The 19628-nt window shown below is 39.6% G+C and overlaps 1 protein-coding gene across 3 annotated transcripts in view; it reads right to left on the minus strand.

The window, feature by feature from the left end:
* CBLB (Cbl proto-oncogene B) overlaps positions 1 to 18841 on the minus strand; it is a 202703-nt gene extending 183862 nt beyond the window's left edge. For 2 of the 3 annotated variants that reach the window (XM_014792277.2, XM_004436606.3), the window contains exons 1-3: positions 18372 to 18463; positions 16826 to 17007; positions 3849 to 4099 (exon numbers count right to left, since the gene is read on the minus strand). In XM_014792277.2, coding sequence (XP_014647763.2) covers positions 3849 to 4099; positions 16826 to 16993 — 419 coding nt within the window. In that variant the 5' untranslated portion in view covers positions 16994 to 17007; positions 18372 to 18463. Of the gene's footprint in view, positions 1 to 3848; positions 4100 to 16825; positions 17008 to 18371; positions 18464 to 18732 lie in introns of those variants that run through there. The other variant, XM_087439540.1, reaches the window with a different exon arrangement.
* Positions 18842 to 19628: the final 787 nt, after the last annotated feature.

A 19628-nucleotide genomic window follows, 5' to 3' on the forward strand; every position in this document is an offset into this window, starting at 1 on the left:
AAGCTCGGGACAAGTGATACTAGAGAAGGAAGAGGTTTACTGTAAAAGGCAAGTGGGGCATGTGGCTTGCCTCTCCCAGAAATCGTTATTCCACCCATTCTCAAAATAAGAGGCTTGCACTATGCCCGTAACATCTATTTCAGCAGCAAATACATTTATCTAACTATAATTTCTACCCCTCACCTTCTACACAGGAACAACATTGTATGCTATTTGCTATATTTACTTTTTTTCTACTTGTTATTATATTTGTCACATTTATGTGAAATTGCTTTAAAAATTCAGGCTACTCATATTTTAGCAATCAATTAAAACAGAGCTAGTTTAAAACTGACACCAGAATTTTTCCCATTTGCCCTTACATTTAAAACAAATTCACAAAGAAGTTTATTTTTGACACAACAGGAACGTTAAAATAAACATTTTGATTCATGAACTCATCCAGCACAATTTTCTTCAATAACGTATATAATCACTCTGGGCAATGCTGGTTTAGTCAACGAACTTCAAACTACTATTTCTACTATTCCTGTCCCCTTCACTTTCAGCTTAATTATACTAATGTCCCTAGTGACATTATCTGCACAAACACTGTTCAGAGAATTTATAATATTCCCAATAATCAGGTGTCATACATATTAGATAAGTCATTCTACTACACAGACTACTCTGTTGCCTAACAACCACGAGAACATTCTAAGAAGTTTCTTTTATATTCTGTTCAGCAAAATGTCCCAGAGTTCCACGTACAACGGCACACATTAGCCTCGGTTTGCATTTGAAACTCAAAGGGAACCTGGAAATGAACGTGTAAAAATATAATACTACCAAAAGAAACTTAAATCAAAAATCTATGTCCTTGTTACGGTGTATCAAGGATGGTACATTATCATGAATTATGACTAAACATGTATCAAACGTAAGTTTTGCATAAATACAGCTGGCCACGGGACACTATCAGAAAATGGAACATGGATGACAGTAAAATTCAATAAGGAATATGCTATACCAGCACAGAAACTAATGAACTTTGTCTAAGGATTGAATTTAGGAGAGTGAAAAAATTTACCTGAACACTTAAAACACAGAATTTACAGACTTGTCTCAACGTGATCAGTCAGCATTATTATGCAATCTATCATTACCTATGGAAATCTACAGGCAATCAACCAAAATTTACAGAGATTTCTCCATGATATGCTCCCATATAAAAAGCCAAAAAATATCAAAATTTATAAATGAAATGGTAATTATAAGACATCTACTGAGTTAGAAAATGTTTCAAGTTTCTAAAGAAGATGTAAAAGTGGGATACAAGTTTACCACGTCACATACTACTACAGCCAATTCAAACACTGTATCCACTCAAATTCCTAGACCTACAAGTCACACACCTTCTCATGGTTCTCATACCCTAAAAATTAAAATTTAAAGGATTATTTTGCTGAATCAGGAAGAATTTCAGGGCTACTAAATTTCAATAGGAAGTATAAAGATATTTGTAAAACAACTTAGTTTTATCAGAGCAATGGTAGAACTACAAAGTGAAAATAGAGTTTTAAACATCAACATCTGACTTCTCATAACCTTGGCCATTCGTGAAAGGTCTGTAAGAATAAACAATCACTATGCTATTTCTCTACCTTACTTCTGGTACCTTGTGGCTATTCAAATTCCCCTTGGTATTCCTGGAGACAGTCTCAGAGTTTTAAAGCTAAAAAGCAACTGGACGATTCACCACCCTCAAGATGTGTAAACTGTGGTCCAAGAATATGAAGTGACAAGCCCACAGTTACATAACTGGTTAGACTCCTATGATTATGTGAGGGTCATCACTAATTTAGAGAGCAAATAATAAATAAGTAAATATTTATGTCATTTTACATTTGGCAGAGGGTTTTTCTATGTTTGAATTTGATGGTCTTACTCACTCTATTTGTTTGGCTGGTATTTACAGACAACTTCAGAGTCTACATACCTACATAACTGAATTTTCTATTATACTACCCTAGTTTTATTAGACTAAACAAGGCTAGTTTTTCCGACCTGAAAGAAACATTAGAGGTTTCTTAGAGGTTTTCCTATATGTAAGGAAACCAAAATCCAGAGACGTTAAGTGTCTTAAACTAAAATTCAACTGAACTATGTTAAGACATTATGTATTTTAATTAATATTTGTTTTCCAATTTGGAAATCTAAATAGACTATCACTATCAGTGAATATTCTAGATATATTTAATATATCCAAGATATGGAAAACTCTATTATTTTCTTTTTTTGGTTTAAGATAGATTATGAAATTTAACATTGAAATAGCCAAACAACAAACTTTAATGATGAGTCTCTAAGTCAAGAATCCAGGCTATAAAATGAGGATTCAGTTGATGTCACTTCAGTCTTTGCCACCCCAGTCCAGTTCTCACTTAGCAGTCAAAGTATGAGAATTGAAGCTACATCTCCCACCCACAACGACCACACATACACCCATCCAGTTGAGACTGTGTCTTAAAGACACTGTCTCCAGTGCCATATGCTGGTGGATATGGAGCACCAAGAACTCTCATTCATTGCTGACGGGAATGCAAAACCGTACAGCCACTTTGGAAGACAGTCTGCGAGTTTCTTACAAAGCTAAACATAGGCTTACCAAAAGATCCAGCATTCATGCTCCTAAGTACTTATACAAAAGAGCTCAAAGCTCATGTCCACACAAAAACCTGCTTATGCATATTTACAGCAGCTTTATACATAATTGCCAAAAACTGGAAGCAACCAAGATATCCTTCAATAGGTGAATGGACAAAAAAACTACATGTAATGGAGTATTATTCAGTGATAAAAAGAAATGAGCTATCAAGCTATGAAAAGACAAGAGGGAACCTTAAATGCATATTAAGTGAAAGACGCCAGTCTGAAAAAAGTTACATATTATATGATTTCTACCATATGATACTCTGAAGAAGGCAAAACTACAAAGAGAGTAAAAAGATCAGCGGTTACCAGGGGTTCAGGAGCTGTGTGGTGAGGGTGGGGGGTCGGGAGGCAATGAATGGGTGGAGCACAGGGCATTTTCAGGGCAGTGAAACTATTCTACATGACACTGTAATGGCAGATACACGACATTACACATTTGTCCAAACTCATAGAACTGTGTAACACAAAGTGAACCCTGATATAAACTATGAATGCTAGTTAATACTATCTCAATACCTGGCTCATCAATTGTAACACACGTACCACACTATGCAAGATATTAATAAGAGGAGAAACTGCATGGGGGCCGGGGGGGATAAATGGGAACTCTGTACTTTCTGAGTAATTTTTCTATAAACCTAAAATTGCTCTAAAAAATAAAGTCTATTAAAAAAAAAGAAGACTGGCGCCAGCCCAGATGGCCTAGTGGTTGAAGTTTGGTGCTCTCACCACTTTGGCGGCCTGGGTTTGTTTCCCCGTCAAGGAACCACACCACCTGTCTGTCAGTTGCCATGCCGTGGCCGCGGCTCAGGTAGAAGAACTAGAACGACTTGCAACTAGAATATACAACCATGCACCGGGGCTTTGGGGAGGGAAAAAAAAAAAAAGAGGAAGATTGGCAACAGATGTTAGCTCAGGGTGAATCTTTCCCTGCCCAAAAAAAAAAAAAAAAAAACACTGTCTCATGAACTAGCTATTATCATAAAGAAATTTATATAAAACTACAAAGTTTAAATAATGTGAAAAGCAAATACACAAATGTAATGACATCTCCCCCAAAACAAATACACGGTGACATTTACGCAAACTATGAAGGAAAAAAGCAACATAAATGACTTTAACACTAAGAAAAATAAAATCTGAAACATTCTTACCTGTCTTGTGACTGCTCCTCGTACATCCTCTCCTTGCCTTCTTTAAAGAGTCTTATTGCGCGTTTTGACTTCTTCATTAGACTATCAATGTAGATTTTAAAATACTCATTCTCACTGAGTTGGGCAAGTTTCTGGTTGTCATCATATTTACTCAATATAAGTCGCAAATGCTGATATGTATCAGGTAAAATATCAAGTATATATGGTGGGCTATTTTTCAACTGAAGTTTGGGGTTTTGGCACAGTCTGACCTAAAAACAAAGACAAAAAACATTTTCATATGAACCACAATAATTTCTTTCATAGAAAAATGGGAAATTTATCCAACTATGTACTATTTCTTCATTTTCCATAATATAAATTTTGATGTTAAAATTACTATCTCCCATCTACAAAGAAGTGGCAAATATTTGCATCTGTCTTAATATAATTAAATCCTATTTTCTTCTCCTGCCATTTAGTTTTTTCTGTGTCATACCTTTACTTTCAACTCCTAAAGTTTTCAATCTCTCTTTTACAATGTTCCATTGTTCGTAGCTTAATACAACTCCAGTGTGCTAATTACTGTATACAAATAACAGTCTCTTTTTAAAATAAAAATGAGGAAATAGGCCTCTTCTGCTGGCAACCAATGTCTCATATTTAGTTATTATTTTATTACACTGAACTCCCAGCTAAAGCTCTTTCATAGATTTTAATCAATGTTTTGGTGTATTATTCCTGAACCCTGAGAATAAAACAAAGAGGTGCAATTTTAATAACTAAGTTATTAAGCAGTAAATGGGTGTCAGGCCAGAACAAGTCTTTTCCACCTCCCCACATCATCTCCCATGCCCTCTAAACACGTGCTACGTAACGGTTCAGTCATCCCATCAGGTGCCACCCAGCCACTGGGGCGTTCAGGGCTGCCTGCAGAACTGAAAATACCTTCTGCTCACAGAAAAAGGTAGTAATTCAACTACTATATTCACTTGTACATGTTCACGTGATTTGGTCAGAAGTAAGTTAACCCATCTCATTCTTACCCCTCAAACCAGGGCATAAGGAACCAACCAATTGAATAATTTTTTTTAATGAAATCATTAGGAATTGCATAAGGGCATCCATAGCGTAAAGGTGCTCACACTTACAAAAAGCAAACGTACATAGAAAGGCAGATTCACAGAGAAGCTAGTGAAGCCTAAGCTTCTCAGCCCTCTTCTAAGGGTTTCACCATAAATTTTTTTGCAAAATTTTCAAGAACAAGATATTTTAGACACACTTGGTTAAGATTTCTGTCTTTTTCCAGTATGACTTCCCTTCACCCCACTAAACCTCCTACTACATGGCACTGGAGTGGCCATGGGCATTTTCAGAATCTGGCCAATGGGAATCTGAGTTGGAGATACATTTAGTTTGGCTTTAGTGGGGGTACATGTGAGATGCACGGTCACTTCTATAACTAGTGAAATTACTGTCAGCTGTTGTGATAAAAGAATGGCTTCAGGAATGCTTCAGGCGCCCACAGTGCTGACTAGCCCAGCAGCGGAGCAGGAAGGTCCAGTTCAAATTTTGGTACGCAGGACTGGAAGCATAGGTGGCCAACGGAAGAGAATCAAAGTATGAGATGTACAGAGTTGAGATTATTTCTCGGATGTTTATGGATTTAACATTTTTTTAATTTATAACTTCTTGTGACTTTTTCATCGTTCTATAAAAAATTCACTTCCATATCTAATTTTGTAACTGTACTTCTGTATTCTTTTTCTTTTTAGAATTTTAAACCTGAAATCCCTCCAAATTTCAGGTCCCACAAACATGGATCCACTCCTGGGTCCTCATAAAAGTGCTTGGGCCAAATAGAAAACAGTTGAACAATAATAATTTGAAGAACCACAAACACAACAAACAAGGAAACAGCAAACGAGAAAAGTATTCTTAAACTTACTATCTCACTTGCTTTCTTTAAGAAATAATCATATCATTTGTTTGTGGGGAGAAAAATCTGGCTCAAACTATCAAGCATCAGCCCCTAATTTAAGAGAACTATTTCTCACATTAACCAAGGGCATTATCATATCTTCCTGTTCTTTGTATACAGTGCCTAAAACAGAATTGTCTAGCATATGGTACAAAAGTAATAAATGGATATATAGATGGTTTGGTTGATTCTGGAATACTTCACACATATTTTTTACACATAAAGAGTATGGTTCTATTACTTCCTTATTTTCATGATGGAACTACACTAGTATTCAAATCAATAACCCAAAGGTATAAGCATTGTTTAAATGCAAGAATATTATTTTGATCTCCTAAAGAAATTCTTGGAAAGGTAAGAGGGCATCTAATTTATTAAATAATGCCAAATCTTTACTGAAGTATAGTTAAAAGGGCTGATAAAGCTTTTTCACCCTCTTCATTTTTGTGACACTTTGATATCATCAGAGAAACTCATTCTGCCCTAGAGACTAATGACGTCCCAAATATGTCAATGATTTAACAAATCCTGGTTGAAATAGGACATAATTTTTTAATTCTTAAAACTAAAAGACAGTATCACAAGTATACCCAAATTCCAAAAATAGCACCACCAACATCCTACAGCAGGCTACAGTTTAACTTCAGCAACATAAAACTTGGTACAACATGTCACAGATTGACAAATTATTAACTTGTAGTTAGGGAACTAGGCAGTTTCAAATTCATTTCCTCCACTGGTGAATTTTTTAACTGATAAAAAATTTCTCAGATATTATTTTCAGACATTCCAAATAAGTATCCTTTAATAGATTTTTTTAAGCATTATAGATTTTTAATTTACTATTCTCTACCTGACCTTTTTCTCACTTGCTTTATTTAAATGGTAATTCTATCTGAGAATGTATTGCTTTATTCGGTAAAATTGTTTGAATAACTACTATATACCAGGCACTGAGCTTAGTGCCAGGAAACTACAGATGACTAAAACACACTTCCTGCCTCGAGGAGTCTGGCAGAAGAGACCTAGTTCTGTATAATTAACTTAGGAGCAATGTAATTCTTGCTCTAAGGGATCTTTGTAAAGATCCTGTCCAATCCATTCATTTTCAGATAAAGAAACTAAGAACTACAAAGATTAAGGACTATTAAAAAATCATTAATCCAACAAGAGCCTGCATCTTCTGAATCTCAGGCTGATCTTATTTTTAAGTGTATCACAATTTAATTAGAATTAGGCATATAATTAATGATTCCTGGCAAAACTCATTTACATTTTTATTTTATTCCATTTGCAAATTTACATGAACTTCAGGACCCATTTGTTAATTCTACAAACGTTTATGTGTCAGGCATTGTTTCACGCCGTAGGGAATACAGGATGGGATAAATCACAGACCTGTCCTCAAGGAGTTTTCTAGTGAAAAAGACTGGTGGTTTAACAAAGAATTACAAGGGACTTAATGGAAGGGAGTACAAAGTGCTAGAGGAAAAAACAGCAGCTCACTCACAGCTTGACATGGGAGCATAGGGAAAGGCATGCCTAAATTTGCAAAAGCAATATTCTAGGCAAAGGGGTGTGCTACAGCTTGAGAGGCACCAGAGAGCAGGGTAAATTGAGAGAGGAGTCAGTGCAGTCATTCTAAAAGGTGGGGACACAGGAAGCCCATGGGTGGGTGGTCCAAGCAGGTCTGAAATAGGCGAGGGTCAGTTCATCAAGCCCTTCTAGGCCACATAGTTGTCTACATTGGCAGCCGGGAAAGTGCAACATACAATGCTGAACCATAGTATGCCGCTGAGTGTGCAGTTCATCAGTTGGATTAGTATTAAACTCTGTGATTTATGACAGCTCCTGCTGAAAATGAATAACCCTATACCAGGACTATGACTTCTAAGCAGGTCAAATTCAATTCTATTCAATAAATATCTACTGAGTGCCTGCTATGTGCAAGGAACTGTGAAAGCCAAGGAAAGAAAAATTGCTTTTCTAAAAACAATATATTAAGGAGAAAAATCAGGCTCACCACAAGGCTCAAGTTCAGATTCAAACACCTACCTCTTCTAGAAATATCTAAGTCTCTCCCTGAATGAAAGCAGGTCCCAACAGAGAAGATCTTTCAAAAAAGAACAAATCTGCAGTCACATTATACAATCGAGAACTTTCTGGGGCACCAACTGGTGCATAAAAGGATTGGTTCATTAGCAATGTTACTCTTTGCTTCTAAACTAAAAGGCAAAACATTTGGTATTGGAATTAGACTAAAAATTCCATCATAGTCATTGACTGAAAGGATTTTAGAGCTAAAGAGGACCTTGCAGATCACAAAGACCAGCTCCCTCCTTTTGGCGTGACAATAGGAAAACACAGAAATGGAACCTAGCTGAGTCTACTGTTCAGAACCCCGATGCCTGGACTTAAGAGCCAGGCCCTCTCTCCATAACAGCATACAACTGCCTGTCGTATCTGCTTAAACGTATGTAAAGATTTTTAAGCAGACCTCTCTGTACACATCCTCATTGTTTCACATAAATAAAAACATATGTCTAATCTATACATACTATATATGTATTTCAATAAATACATGAATATATGCCCACATACACAAAATATATATTCAACCATATCAAAGCAAAGGCACAAATATAAACACAGGATTTACTAGTGCTATAAAAATTTTCAAAGCCATTAATTATTCTTGGAACACTCTTGCATTTAAAGAGTTTCCTGACCACGCCTTAATTAAAATTTCTAGCCAAAAGGTAACAAAGAGGTATTAGGTCAGCTAACATATTTCTTGCACACAAGGTTCAAACCAGCCCCTGAAACATATGAAAGAAACTCTACTGAAGCAAACAGAAACTTCAACAGTAAGGAATTGTGCCATACTACAGGAGACTTTCATTATAAAACACACCTCACTTCAGGGAGCATTCAGTTACAGTAAATCAAGTAATGTACCCATGAAGTGAAATATCCCATTTTTAAAGACAGTATGGAAGGCCTGAAAGAATCCCTTGTCTGTGCTCCTCACATAAATGTTATAAGACGTTCCTTATTGCAATTACATAAAGGTATGTCATGATAAAGAGCATCTATGAGTTCTTTGGGTTCTTTCCATTTTAATTCAGCAAATCATCACTAACTATATAGAAGTATAAAAATGAATACAGTATAATATGTAAAAAGTATAAAAATAATTCAAAACTCTTTCTACATAGAATTTTAATTGGGCCAAACAAGAAGGTTAGCATATAAAATTGGTTACGAGTCTAGTATATTAATTATAGTAGGATTTGGGGGAAACTACCAATTCCTTTAAAGTTTTTGATGAAAGTTTCTATAGAAGATTGATATATGAAAATATCGATTGTGTATTCATTTGTTCACTATCTTTGTTCTAAATGAGAACAGAACCTCCTTAAGGGTAGAGAACATATCTATCTCACTGGTCTATCTTCCATCACCTAATGTAGAATCTTGCATATAATCTGTTGTTAGTGCCTTCAAGTCCGACTCCTAGCGCCCCTGTGGACAGCAGAGGGAACCCTGCCCGGTCTTTTCACACCATCCTCTCCCCTTCCAGCGCTCTATCAGACAAGGTTCCGTTGCTATTCACAGGGTTTTCATGGCAAACTTTTTTGGAAGTGGGTGGCCAGGTTCTTTTTCCTAGTCTGTCTGAGTCTGGAAGCTCTGCTGAAACCTGTCCACCATGGGTGACCCTGCTGGTGTTTGAAATCCCAGTGGCATAGCTTTCAGCAGCACAGCATCACGCAGCCGCCACAGTATGATAACCAACAGACAGTGGCACGGTTCCCTGACCAGGAAACGAACCCAGGCCTCAGCAGTGCCAAATCTTAACCACCAGACTACCCCAGGGTGACCGCCTTGCATACAGTAGATATGCAATAAATATTTAATGGAGGGAAGGAGGAATAAAAGGAGGCAAGGAACACGGTAAGGAAGAACCTCTCAGAAGAAGTAAGGTAATATTACAAATAGGATATCCAAATCTATATTCTATAAACATGTCTAAAAATGAGTGCAAAGTCTGGAGAATAATTTGGTCATATCAAGGGGTAAAGATCCTTCTGATTTACTTCTCATGGAAAGAGGAAGAAGCGTATCATTTCATGGAGCAGTGTGCTGGAATCTTGCTACTATGAACAAGATTCTATCACCTTAGAATAAATCAAACCTAGGATCTGGCCCTGCCATCTGCTAGCTTTACAACCTTGGACCAGTTTCCTCTTCTGGAAATCTCTTAGGATGTTACAATTCCTAGAAGAGAAATGCAGAGTGCTCTGCACAGTACCTGGCACACAGTTGGCACTCACTCCTTTTACTATTTCTTCTCCTTCCATGTTTTATATTGTACCACAAGATGGCAAGATCCCTGCAGGTTTTGCAGAAGTATGAGAATTAGACCAAGGGCACTGACCACTTGGTGGGGATCATTAAGAATTCTTTTAGCTCCCAAAGTTCTTCATACTACCTGCAACCCTTAAAAAGTTTCCTGTTTCGTGCAGGAAAGCAGCAAATAAGGCAAAGAAGGTCAGTACTTCTGATGTGGAATCAGTACATCAGTACTCAGCTGATGTGGAATCTTTTAACTGGCAGACATTTAATCTAATAACTTTTGTTATTGCTCTTGAAAGATAGTGTGAGTGAGCTTAACAATTATTTAAATATAGTATGTTAAAGTGCTAAAAATATAGTTGGATATTTTTAAAATGCTTTTTTCATTACTAGGAAAAAATCAGCAACTTACAAATATTAAAGAAACAAATACAAATTTTAAAAAAATTTGTATGCCCAAGCAGAGTAGATAAAAATAGCACTGTGGCATCATTTAAGTCACAGCATGTTTTTAAGATGATCTTAAGACAAAGGATAAGAACTGATTTCCATTTCAATTTTTTACTTATTTACCTTCTTGTTAGAAAACTAGTTAAAATATATATTGTTTGTTCTACAATACACAATTCTAAAACATGGTTTAAACATTACAAATGTGATGCCTTAAATCACTTCCTGACAACCCAACAAAAAATTTACAAATTTCCTCCAAACCCGTCTGTGTATTTCCTTACTTCTCTCTTGTCTAAGTGGAAGTCACAGTTATCTACCAAGGTTTATTCTTCCACATGCTTTTCACCTTTCTCTCCCACACTGTAATCTAAGATGCCCTTTATCAGTACTTCTTCCCTTACACCTTAAATCACTCTCTACCTACGTCCCTTCCCCTTCTCCACAGCACCCACACACACATAAAGTTATGCTCTGCTGAAACCCTCAAGTTATCTATCAGAACTTTCTTCCTTTTCACTAGTTGTCGTAGTTCTAGAACAATTTTAAATAATCCATACACTTTTAATCTAGCCCCATCACATAAGTGAAACTACTCTGAAAGATCAACAATGGCCTCTACTCCAGCAATTCAATGACTTCTTAAATTTTCACCCTGCTTGGTTTTCTCCACTTGAACTTGAACTTGGTCTTCTCAGAATTTGAAACTCTCTTCTTATTGAAGCTGTGTCTACCCAGGAAATCAATATGCTCTAATTCTTCTCCTACCTCTCTCATCACTGCTCTTCGCAGGATTCTCTTTCCTTCATTGCCATCTAATTATAGATACAACCCCCCCACGCAGCCAAAAATTCCAATCTCCGACTTCATCTCTGACTCTCACCTTCTGCTCTGCCTGGCAAATCTCTTGCTGTTCTACATCTTGAAATGCTACCTTTACGGCCATATCTACCAACCAGATGTCTCTAGTTTCAACTGCTCTCTTGAACTGAACATTCATTTTTCTAACTTCAAAATGGATTTCACTCTGGCATGTCGAACTCAACACAGCCAAAAACAAACTTATTATGCACCAACTCCCTTGCTTCCTCTTTTTCTTCTTATGTTCTTTACCTCATTAAGGGCATCACTGCTTTCAGAGTCAACTAGGCTGAAAACCTCAAGAGTCACTTTCACTTCACCTTCTCTTTCATCCTCTCTCTCTGAAGGGTCACCAGGACCTGTAGATTTTACCTCCAAAATGCCTGCCACATTTGAACCAACATTTGCTATCCCTACTGTCAAGTCTCCAGCTCAACCCTTCATTATTTCTTGCCCAGTCTATTTTAATTCCTCTTGATCATTATTCCTACTTTTAAGTTTCTTTTCTCTTAATCCATCCTTTGTAGAGTCAAGAGAGTAATCTATCATAGCATGGCCTTGACATTTTCCCACTCTGCTCAAAGATTTTAACTGTTCTCTGTCTACCAAATAAATAAAGTCCTAATTCCTTGACAGAACAGTCAGAGTCTCTTCACCTTTCTCTAACTTTCCTTCTCTCACGCAACATCTCCCTTTACCCATCATTCCTTCAGCCTGACGCATCCTTCACCTCGCTGGAATCCAAAACATCCTCTCAAGAATAGCCAGATGGTACTGCCACCATGCTGCATTCTACACCAGCCTTTCATCACTAGCAAGCAACATTCACCTCTGCCGTGTGCTAAGTCACAGCACTTTATTAATATCATATTACAGCACTTACTACATTCTACAGGATGACAGGGTTATTTATAAATCTCTACCTTTCCATAGTTGAGATATGATAAATGAATGATGATATCAATAGATAGCATATAAAGCAACTTTAAAAGAAAGGAAGAAGTTGATTCAAAATCTGAACGGTTAAAATTTTATAAGAGTTAAAAGATTATTAACTGATTAAGCCTTCCGTTAAGTGTACGCCCTATTTCACAAGGATGAACCAAGTTAACTCTTGATAGAATGCCTTTACATCTTTTACTTCTATCAAAAGCTTTTCCTAGAAGTGGCAAGTAGCAAACTTTGGGAACACTTCATTTATCTAAGCACAAATTCAAAACCTAACTCAGTACTAAACAAAACTGCCCAGACATTTACTGTGTCATCATCCACCCAAGTCTACTGGCGCCCATGATCCTGTTAACACGGAATAACTCCACTGAGGAAAAGCAAATAGGTGAAGAATAATTCAAATAAGTGATATTCCCTGTTCCAAGGGCCCAAGGAAGGTGACATTCTCAAACCCAACAGACACAAACAATAGGCCTCCAAAACCTCAGTTTTACTCCTCATGCAATATTTTTCAGAGGTATGAGAAATTCTTCTTAGAAAAGAATACTTACTCTTATTTTTTAAAATAGCTGTATATAATAATCCAAGCATCTTTGATTGACAAACTTTAAAATATATTATGGTTGCACTGAAATTATGAAGACAGAGAATGAATTATATTCCAAGCTTGACAAATGAACTAAATGTACTGAGGGTAAAAGGCAGGAAAAGCTGTTTGGCATCATCACTTTTTAAATGCTTTTAAAATTCTTGCAGTAATGTAATTTCAAATAAATGACAAGGACAGCAAGACAAAACGTAGGCAGGTACTCAATTGGCTTTGCTCTTTGGCATCAATTAACTATTTTTTAATTTCCTGAATATCTATGTATGTTCAGTACATTTAGTCTCTATTAGATGGAAAATTGTTTCTTCCATTTTCCATCACCTGGCTAAGACGTCTGTGAAAACCATGCTCAGGAACTTCACATTAATAAATGATCATTCCTACCATACTGATTAGCAATCATTTCCTTACCCCCACCCTCAGCATTTCCAACAGAGTACAATAATGCTGTTCCTAAAGGCAGTGGCCAGTGGAATCCCGACAGACAACTGTCTGAACAGTGGCCAGAAAAACAAGGTGGATGTTCTCTACTTTGCTCCCACTGTACTTCGTACGGGTCTGTATTATAGCCCTTTCCATACTATGTGGCAATTATCCATTTCTATGCCTGGCTCTCATGCTGGTCTCTGGGTTCCTGGATGGATCATGGGCAGAGTGATGTCTTGTCTAGCTTTGCATCCCCAGTAATAGTAGGAGCATAGTAGGCCCTCCATAAATGTTTATGAAATGTTTAAGAAACTCCATCTCTGTAACAGCATTGGAACAGACTCCACATTTCAGGGGTATCTGAACCTAGATGTGTATTCATGAGTCACAATCCCGTCACTGTATCACATAGGCATCCACTGACTTGAAGAGTGTGGGGTCAGCTATTGACATAACACTGACACACAGAGCTAAGGCCAGAAAATACATCTAAATTGGATGCTTTGGGGCAGGCTACTATTCTTTTTCTCAATAAAGGTACTACGCTAACTCTGTGCCCCTGATGTTTTGGTACAAAACACTTTACATCTTACAAGGAACACAACTGAGTGATTACTCCCTCCTACTCTGCGACCTTGTGTAGGAAGCCTGCCCTCTGAAAACATAACAGTTAGCTGAAATTGAAATTTCAGTTGACCGTTTTAAATTCTGGAGGCCTGGGAATGGTGAAACTACTCACTTACTAGATATTTCCCCTACAGTCTAGGACTGCTTCAGATTCCCTGTAAAATAACATTCTACTTTGTAGGTGGCTGAGACACACGGAACTTGAAGCTTCTTTTCATATTTATACTTCTAAGATCTGCTCTTGTCGAAGAGGCTTCATAATGAAAAAAATGCTAATTAAACACTTAACCCTGTCTTTTACATAACTACTTAGACTTGAAAGTTACTATTTTCTATTATGCACAAGCTAAACTCATGCTATGGCAGTTATTTCACAAAACAGTTAGGTAATGTGTCAAAGAATTAACTTTTGGACTAATAATAAAGTTCCTGATGTAATCACCAGGACAGTGTTGATATTATGAACCACTTCCTTCACCACTGATAAAGAAGAAAAGATACACACGTGTGGGGGATGCTTCTGCATGACACAATTAAATAAAATGTTTCCAATTAGCAATTATCAATGCCTTTTCTTGCTGTGTGATAGAGTAGCAATAAACATACTGACCTCTTTCACAATGATTTATGTGATTTCTCTCCACAAAGCCCATGAATGCGTTCATAAATGAACACAACAATTCTCACCCTTGACAAATAATGAAGACAAATGGGAAGGCCACACAATGCACCTTTCTAACACCTGCACCCACACTCCACTAAGGAGAGACTGTAGATAACGGATTTCCTTATAAGTCAAGCTTCTCAACTGGAGAGGCTAAACCCAAACCCACAGAAGTGTTAATAAAATAAACAATGGCAGAAGCTTAACTATCAAATAACCATCTATTTTACCATAACCCATGGTGAAATAATTAAAAGTGGATAAAACCTATGTTAACAATCAGTTACAGACCAAAATTATGCACATTTTAATGTTTCAAAAATGACTTTATATTAACTACAGCTTGCCACTTCCTTATATAAATCTCTCTCACTTGATGCTCTAACACACACTCACAAATGTACAAATGTTGACCACTCAGCGAAGGCGAGGAGGGAGGAGCAGCTCCCTGATAGAATCTGACCCATTTCTTGCCCACTCATATGACAGAAAGTTAGAGAAAACCTCAAATTCCTTCTCTTATGCCCAACTAATGATTTAGGTGATGAGAGTGACCTTCAATTGCATATTCTTTAGAAAAGCAAAGACAGATAGAATTGGGCCTGCCAGATATATGCAATTTTTCCAACTGCATTCTCCTCATTCTTAAGTATCCCATGCAATCAAAACCCGACCTCAAGCAGCAAGTTGCAATGTTCTGACACTATGACATCATTCTGTCTGGAGCACTTTAATATCACAATTTGAATAAATTGGCAGAAGCTTAAATAGGTCACACTGAAGCCCAAAACTAAGGATGTTTATCTGGCAAAAACATTCTGGCTCTGCATTTAGCACAACCGGTCATAGAATGACAGGGCTGTCAGTCATCTCTCCATCTGTACTTTCCATAAGGATAAATGAAAATAAAGTAAATCTTATCACTTTCCTGTATTGCTAATACCACTGCCAGCGGCTTTTTGTGGCAAACGTTTGCACACAGATACAAACCAAAGTAAAGGTGACAGCCACCATATGAGTTCATGAAGGCTTCAGCACATCCCTACTAAGGAATATTTTTTTACACCTCCATTTCTGCAGTTACAAAAATATCAAGAGCCCTGCATTATAAATTGCTAATTATCCCCAAATATCTATGAAATAAAACAATAAGGTGCTACAAACATTCACCAATATATAAGGGCGGTACTATTGCTTCAAAAGCAAGAACTATTAATTTTGCACAGTAGCAAGCTACATCTTAACCATATTTATTACATAATCCTACTTAGTAAGATAAGACACTGACAGCTAGTTGTCTCAGTAGACCCCTGTAAAATATTCAGGTTGCCTAGACTTCTCTGGGTACTGATATCCAGCCTGATTTCTTCTTGTGAAATTGTAGATCATCTGAAAGCAACATGCAGAAACCACAGAGGTTTCTGATACTCTCAGTCCCACCACCTCCATCATAAATTTTCCTTTCACAATAAACAATGTGCAATCGAAAAGGTTTCCTGTTTCAAAATGGAATAGATGAAAGAAACTGTAACTCTACCATTAACAGAAAAAAAAAGTTTCTTAATGAAGATGAATTCTCAAAGACGAAAATGGAAACTCTCTCAAATACTGCTTCCTCACTTAAGGACTAATCTGGTTCTTTCCCCAGTAAATATTCTCAGCATCATACATTGTGGTTGTCATGAGTGGTCCATCAGAGACTTTTCTTAAATTACTTGCTTGTATTATTTTGTTATCCAACAGCAACACAACCTCACATAAGACAGAACAAACACATCCAAACTATTCTATGCCATGCACCAACAAAGAGCAGCCAACAGTAAAAACTTTGCATATCTGAGTCATATAGAGGAACTTTGGACCTTGAAGAGTAGGACAAAAGGTGAAAAAACAAGTCTTTGCTCTGAATCTAACTTTTCCAATCACACGGAATGGATGTAGGAAAAATGGTCAATCCGAATCAAAACATTGTTGCCATAACAATAATTATTATTAATTAATAGTACAAATAGAACTGGAGAAACCACATCCAGGGTGAACAGGGCTATGCACAGGCACAGGAAGACAGAACTTACCACTTTGTCCATGAGTTTCCAAGTTTTCTCCACAGTCCTGCGATCTGCTGCTGCTTGCTTAGGGGGCCCAACTGCATCTTGAATGGCATCAATAATACCCAAAATTCGTCCTTTTCGGGGGTTTCCTCCTCGACCACCAGGGTTTCTGCCGTTCATAGAATTTGCCATCTGGAATCTTAGTTCTTTGAAAGGCAGATTAAAGAAAAAGAAAAGTTAGTTGGTCATGAAAATATCTACGCCAAAGAAAACTGAACAAATTAACTTGTACCCACTACATCCTCCTCCATTGTTGAGCACAAAAGCCAGGGTCCCAGATTCAACTTTTCAATAGCATGTGAATTTGCACTCTCAATCTTTACACACACCAAACAGGTTTAGGAGCGATGACCTTTTGCTTTTGGATTTGCTTTTGGAACACTAAGAGTTAAAGATGCATCCTTCTCACATTTCACATAGAGAAGGCTTGATTAATACCCAACTCATAGCAAAAAAAAAAAAAAAAAAAAACCTCACAGGTTTCCTCCAACTAGATAAGAACACAATGTTCTCTCCCTCACTGCCTTAACTCCCAATTCAAAATACTAGAACTGAAGCCCTTAAAAAACAGATTGGGAGCCTCACTCAAAAACCGCACTTTCACTGTTAGATTTTGCCAAGTTACATAAACGTACAGCTTATTCTACACGAGCATAAGGGACACGTCTGTTGTCAACAAAGGCTTAGGACTTGGATTTTCCCCGCTGAAACCACCAAGTGCAGACACATGAAGAGGGACACGCGAACACACAGTTCTCGAAACCAACGCGCTGAGGAGTTATCCCCAAGTTACGAGTCCAATAACCCAACAAACCACCCGTTTTAAAGAGAGAGAGAAACTGACAAGAGCGAGCGGGCTCAGAAAGGAGCAGAGAGTTCACTTTTCTCGCTCCTGGCCTCTCGTCTCACCCAGGGCGGTGGGGTGGGGTGGGTGGTCCGAAGCTTTGTTTCGGGACGTCTGTGTCCCCTCCCTGCTCAGTCCCACCCCTGCCCCTCTCGGACCCCAGCCGGGGGAGGCGGCTGGACGAGAAAGGACAAAGTAGCCCCCGGCGCCGCCGGCGCCCGCAGCCCCGTCCGTCCCGGGCGCGCGGCACTGGGCTCCCGGTGGGCACCTCCCGGGCGTCTGCAACCCCAGCCGCCCGGCTCCCTCGCTCCCCTTCCTCCTCCCGGCCCTGGCCGGTTCCGGTCTTTAAATACCCCTCTTCAGCCGTGACGGCGGCGGCGGCGGCAGCTGGAAGCCGGGGCTGTCCCCTCTCGCTCCGTGGCCCGCGCCTGGATGCCCCGGCGCCCCTGGCCGGAAAGCAGCGTGGAGCCCCCCGGCGGCCCCTGCCCGCCCGACCCCCCGGCGCCGCGGCCGTGCAGACACGCGTGTGCGCGGGTCCCGCTCCACGCCCGAGCCCGGGGTGCGTGCGAGCCCGGGCAGGGAGTGTGGAGCCGCCGCGAAGCACGCTCCCCAAGGAGCGCCCCGGAGCGCAGGCCCCGGAGACGGGGAACGCAACAATTCAATTACCGTCAAGACCACTCCACGCCCGCGCTCCCCGCCCGCCCGACTCGGGGAGGCCGCGGGACGCCGCAGCGGCACCGGCTGGAGGAGGAGACCACTCGCTGGACACCCCACCCCTGGAGGATACACACACAGAGCCCGGCAGCGGGGCGGGGCCGGGGGCGGGGCCGCGCGCGGCCGGGCCAATCCCGCGCGCCCGGGCGCTGCCCGACGGCTGGCGGCGCCAATGGGCGGGAGGCGCCCGTCCTCCTCGCGCGGCCGCCCCGTCCACGTCTGCCACAGTACACAATGGCCCCGAAGGAAGGCCCTCTCGCCGCACGTCCCAAAGGGAAAGGGACGCGGAGGGGAGTAGGGGGGCTCGACTCACCCGAGAACGAGAGAGGAAAAGAGAAAGACAATGGAAGAGAGGATGCAAGGCACTAGGGAGGTGACCAATAAGGAGTGGGCGGGTGGGCGTGAGCGGTGGGAGCGGGAGCCGAAGCCGACTGGGGCCAAGAGGCGGGACTTCCTGCCTCGCTCGCCTTCCTCGTCTTTTGTTTCATAGCAACAGAGTAGTGAGTGGCTGAGGGTGTTACTTCTCTACTCTGGGCGGGTCCGAGGCTGAGGAATTTCGTCTCCCTAGGGCTGCCAAACTCTTCTGCCCAGGACAGCAGCCAAACAGGTCTACGGCGTTGCTGCTTCTTGGCTTTCAGAAAAAGAGCAAGAGTCACCAAGCTTCTAAGATGAAGCGTAAACCTCATGAAGAGTGGGGTTAAGACCTGATTACCAACCAAAGCTTCCTAAATTTCTGAGTGTTTCCCTTTGACTGTTAGTTCTAGAGGGATTGCAGATCAAACATCAGGCTGATGAAAAAGCAAATAGTTGACACCGCTGGCCAAATAGTCTCTGCTCATCATGCCAGGGCAGTGAAAGAACCAGACCTTGGGAATTGATAAAATATGCGTTGCACCTTGTTATTTAGTACAAGTTTCTGCATAAATGATTGAAGAAGAAACAGCTTTCATGTTTTGTCTGAGTCACGTTTACTCTATGTAGATTTCTCTCCGTCTTAAAAACATCCTTATTGTACCTGCCACTCTCCCACCATTTTAAATCTCTCTTTCTGTGGCTCCATCTGTATACTCTTAGAAAGGCCCACGTCTGGCTAGTCTTACAAGGAAAAAGCGACTGTGCTGGGACCATTCTTTCAACAAGATCATAGATTAAACAAAAGCCTTCTATTTCTTTCTATGTAACTTCAGTCCTTTCACAGGTGCTACTAAC

This window comes from Ceratotherium simum, chromosome 15 (genome assembly GCF_057802395.1).
Source record: "Ceratotherium simum simum isolate JZ-2026a chromosome 15, ASM5780239v1, whole genome shotgun sequence".
NCBI lineage: Eukaryota > Metazoa > Chordata > Mammalia > Perissodactyla > Rhinocerotidae > Ceratotherium > Ceratotherium simum.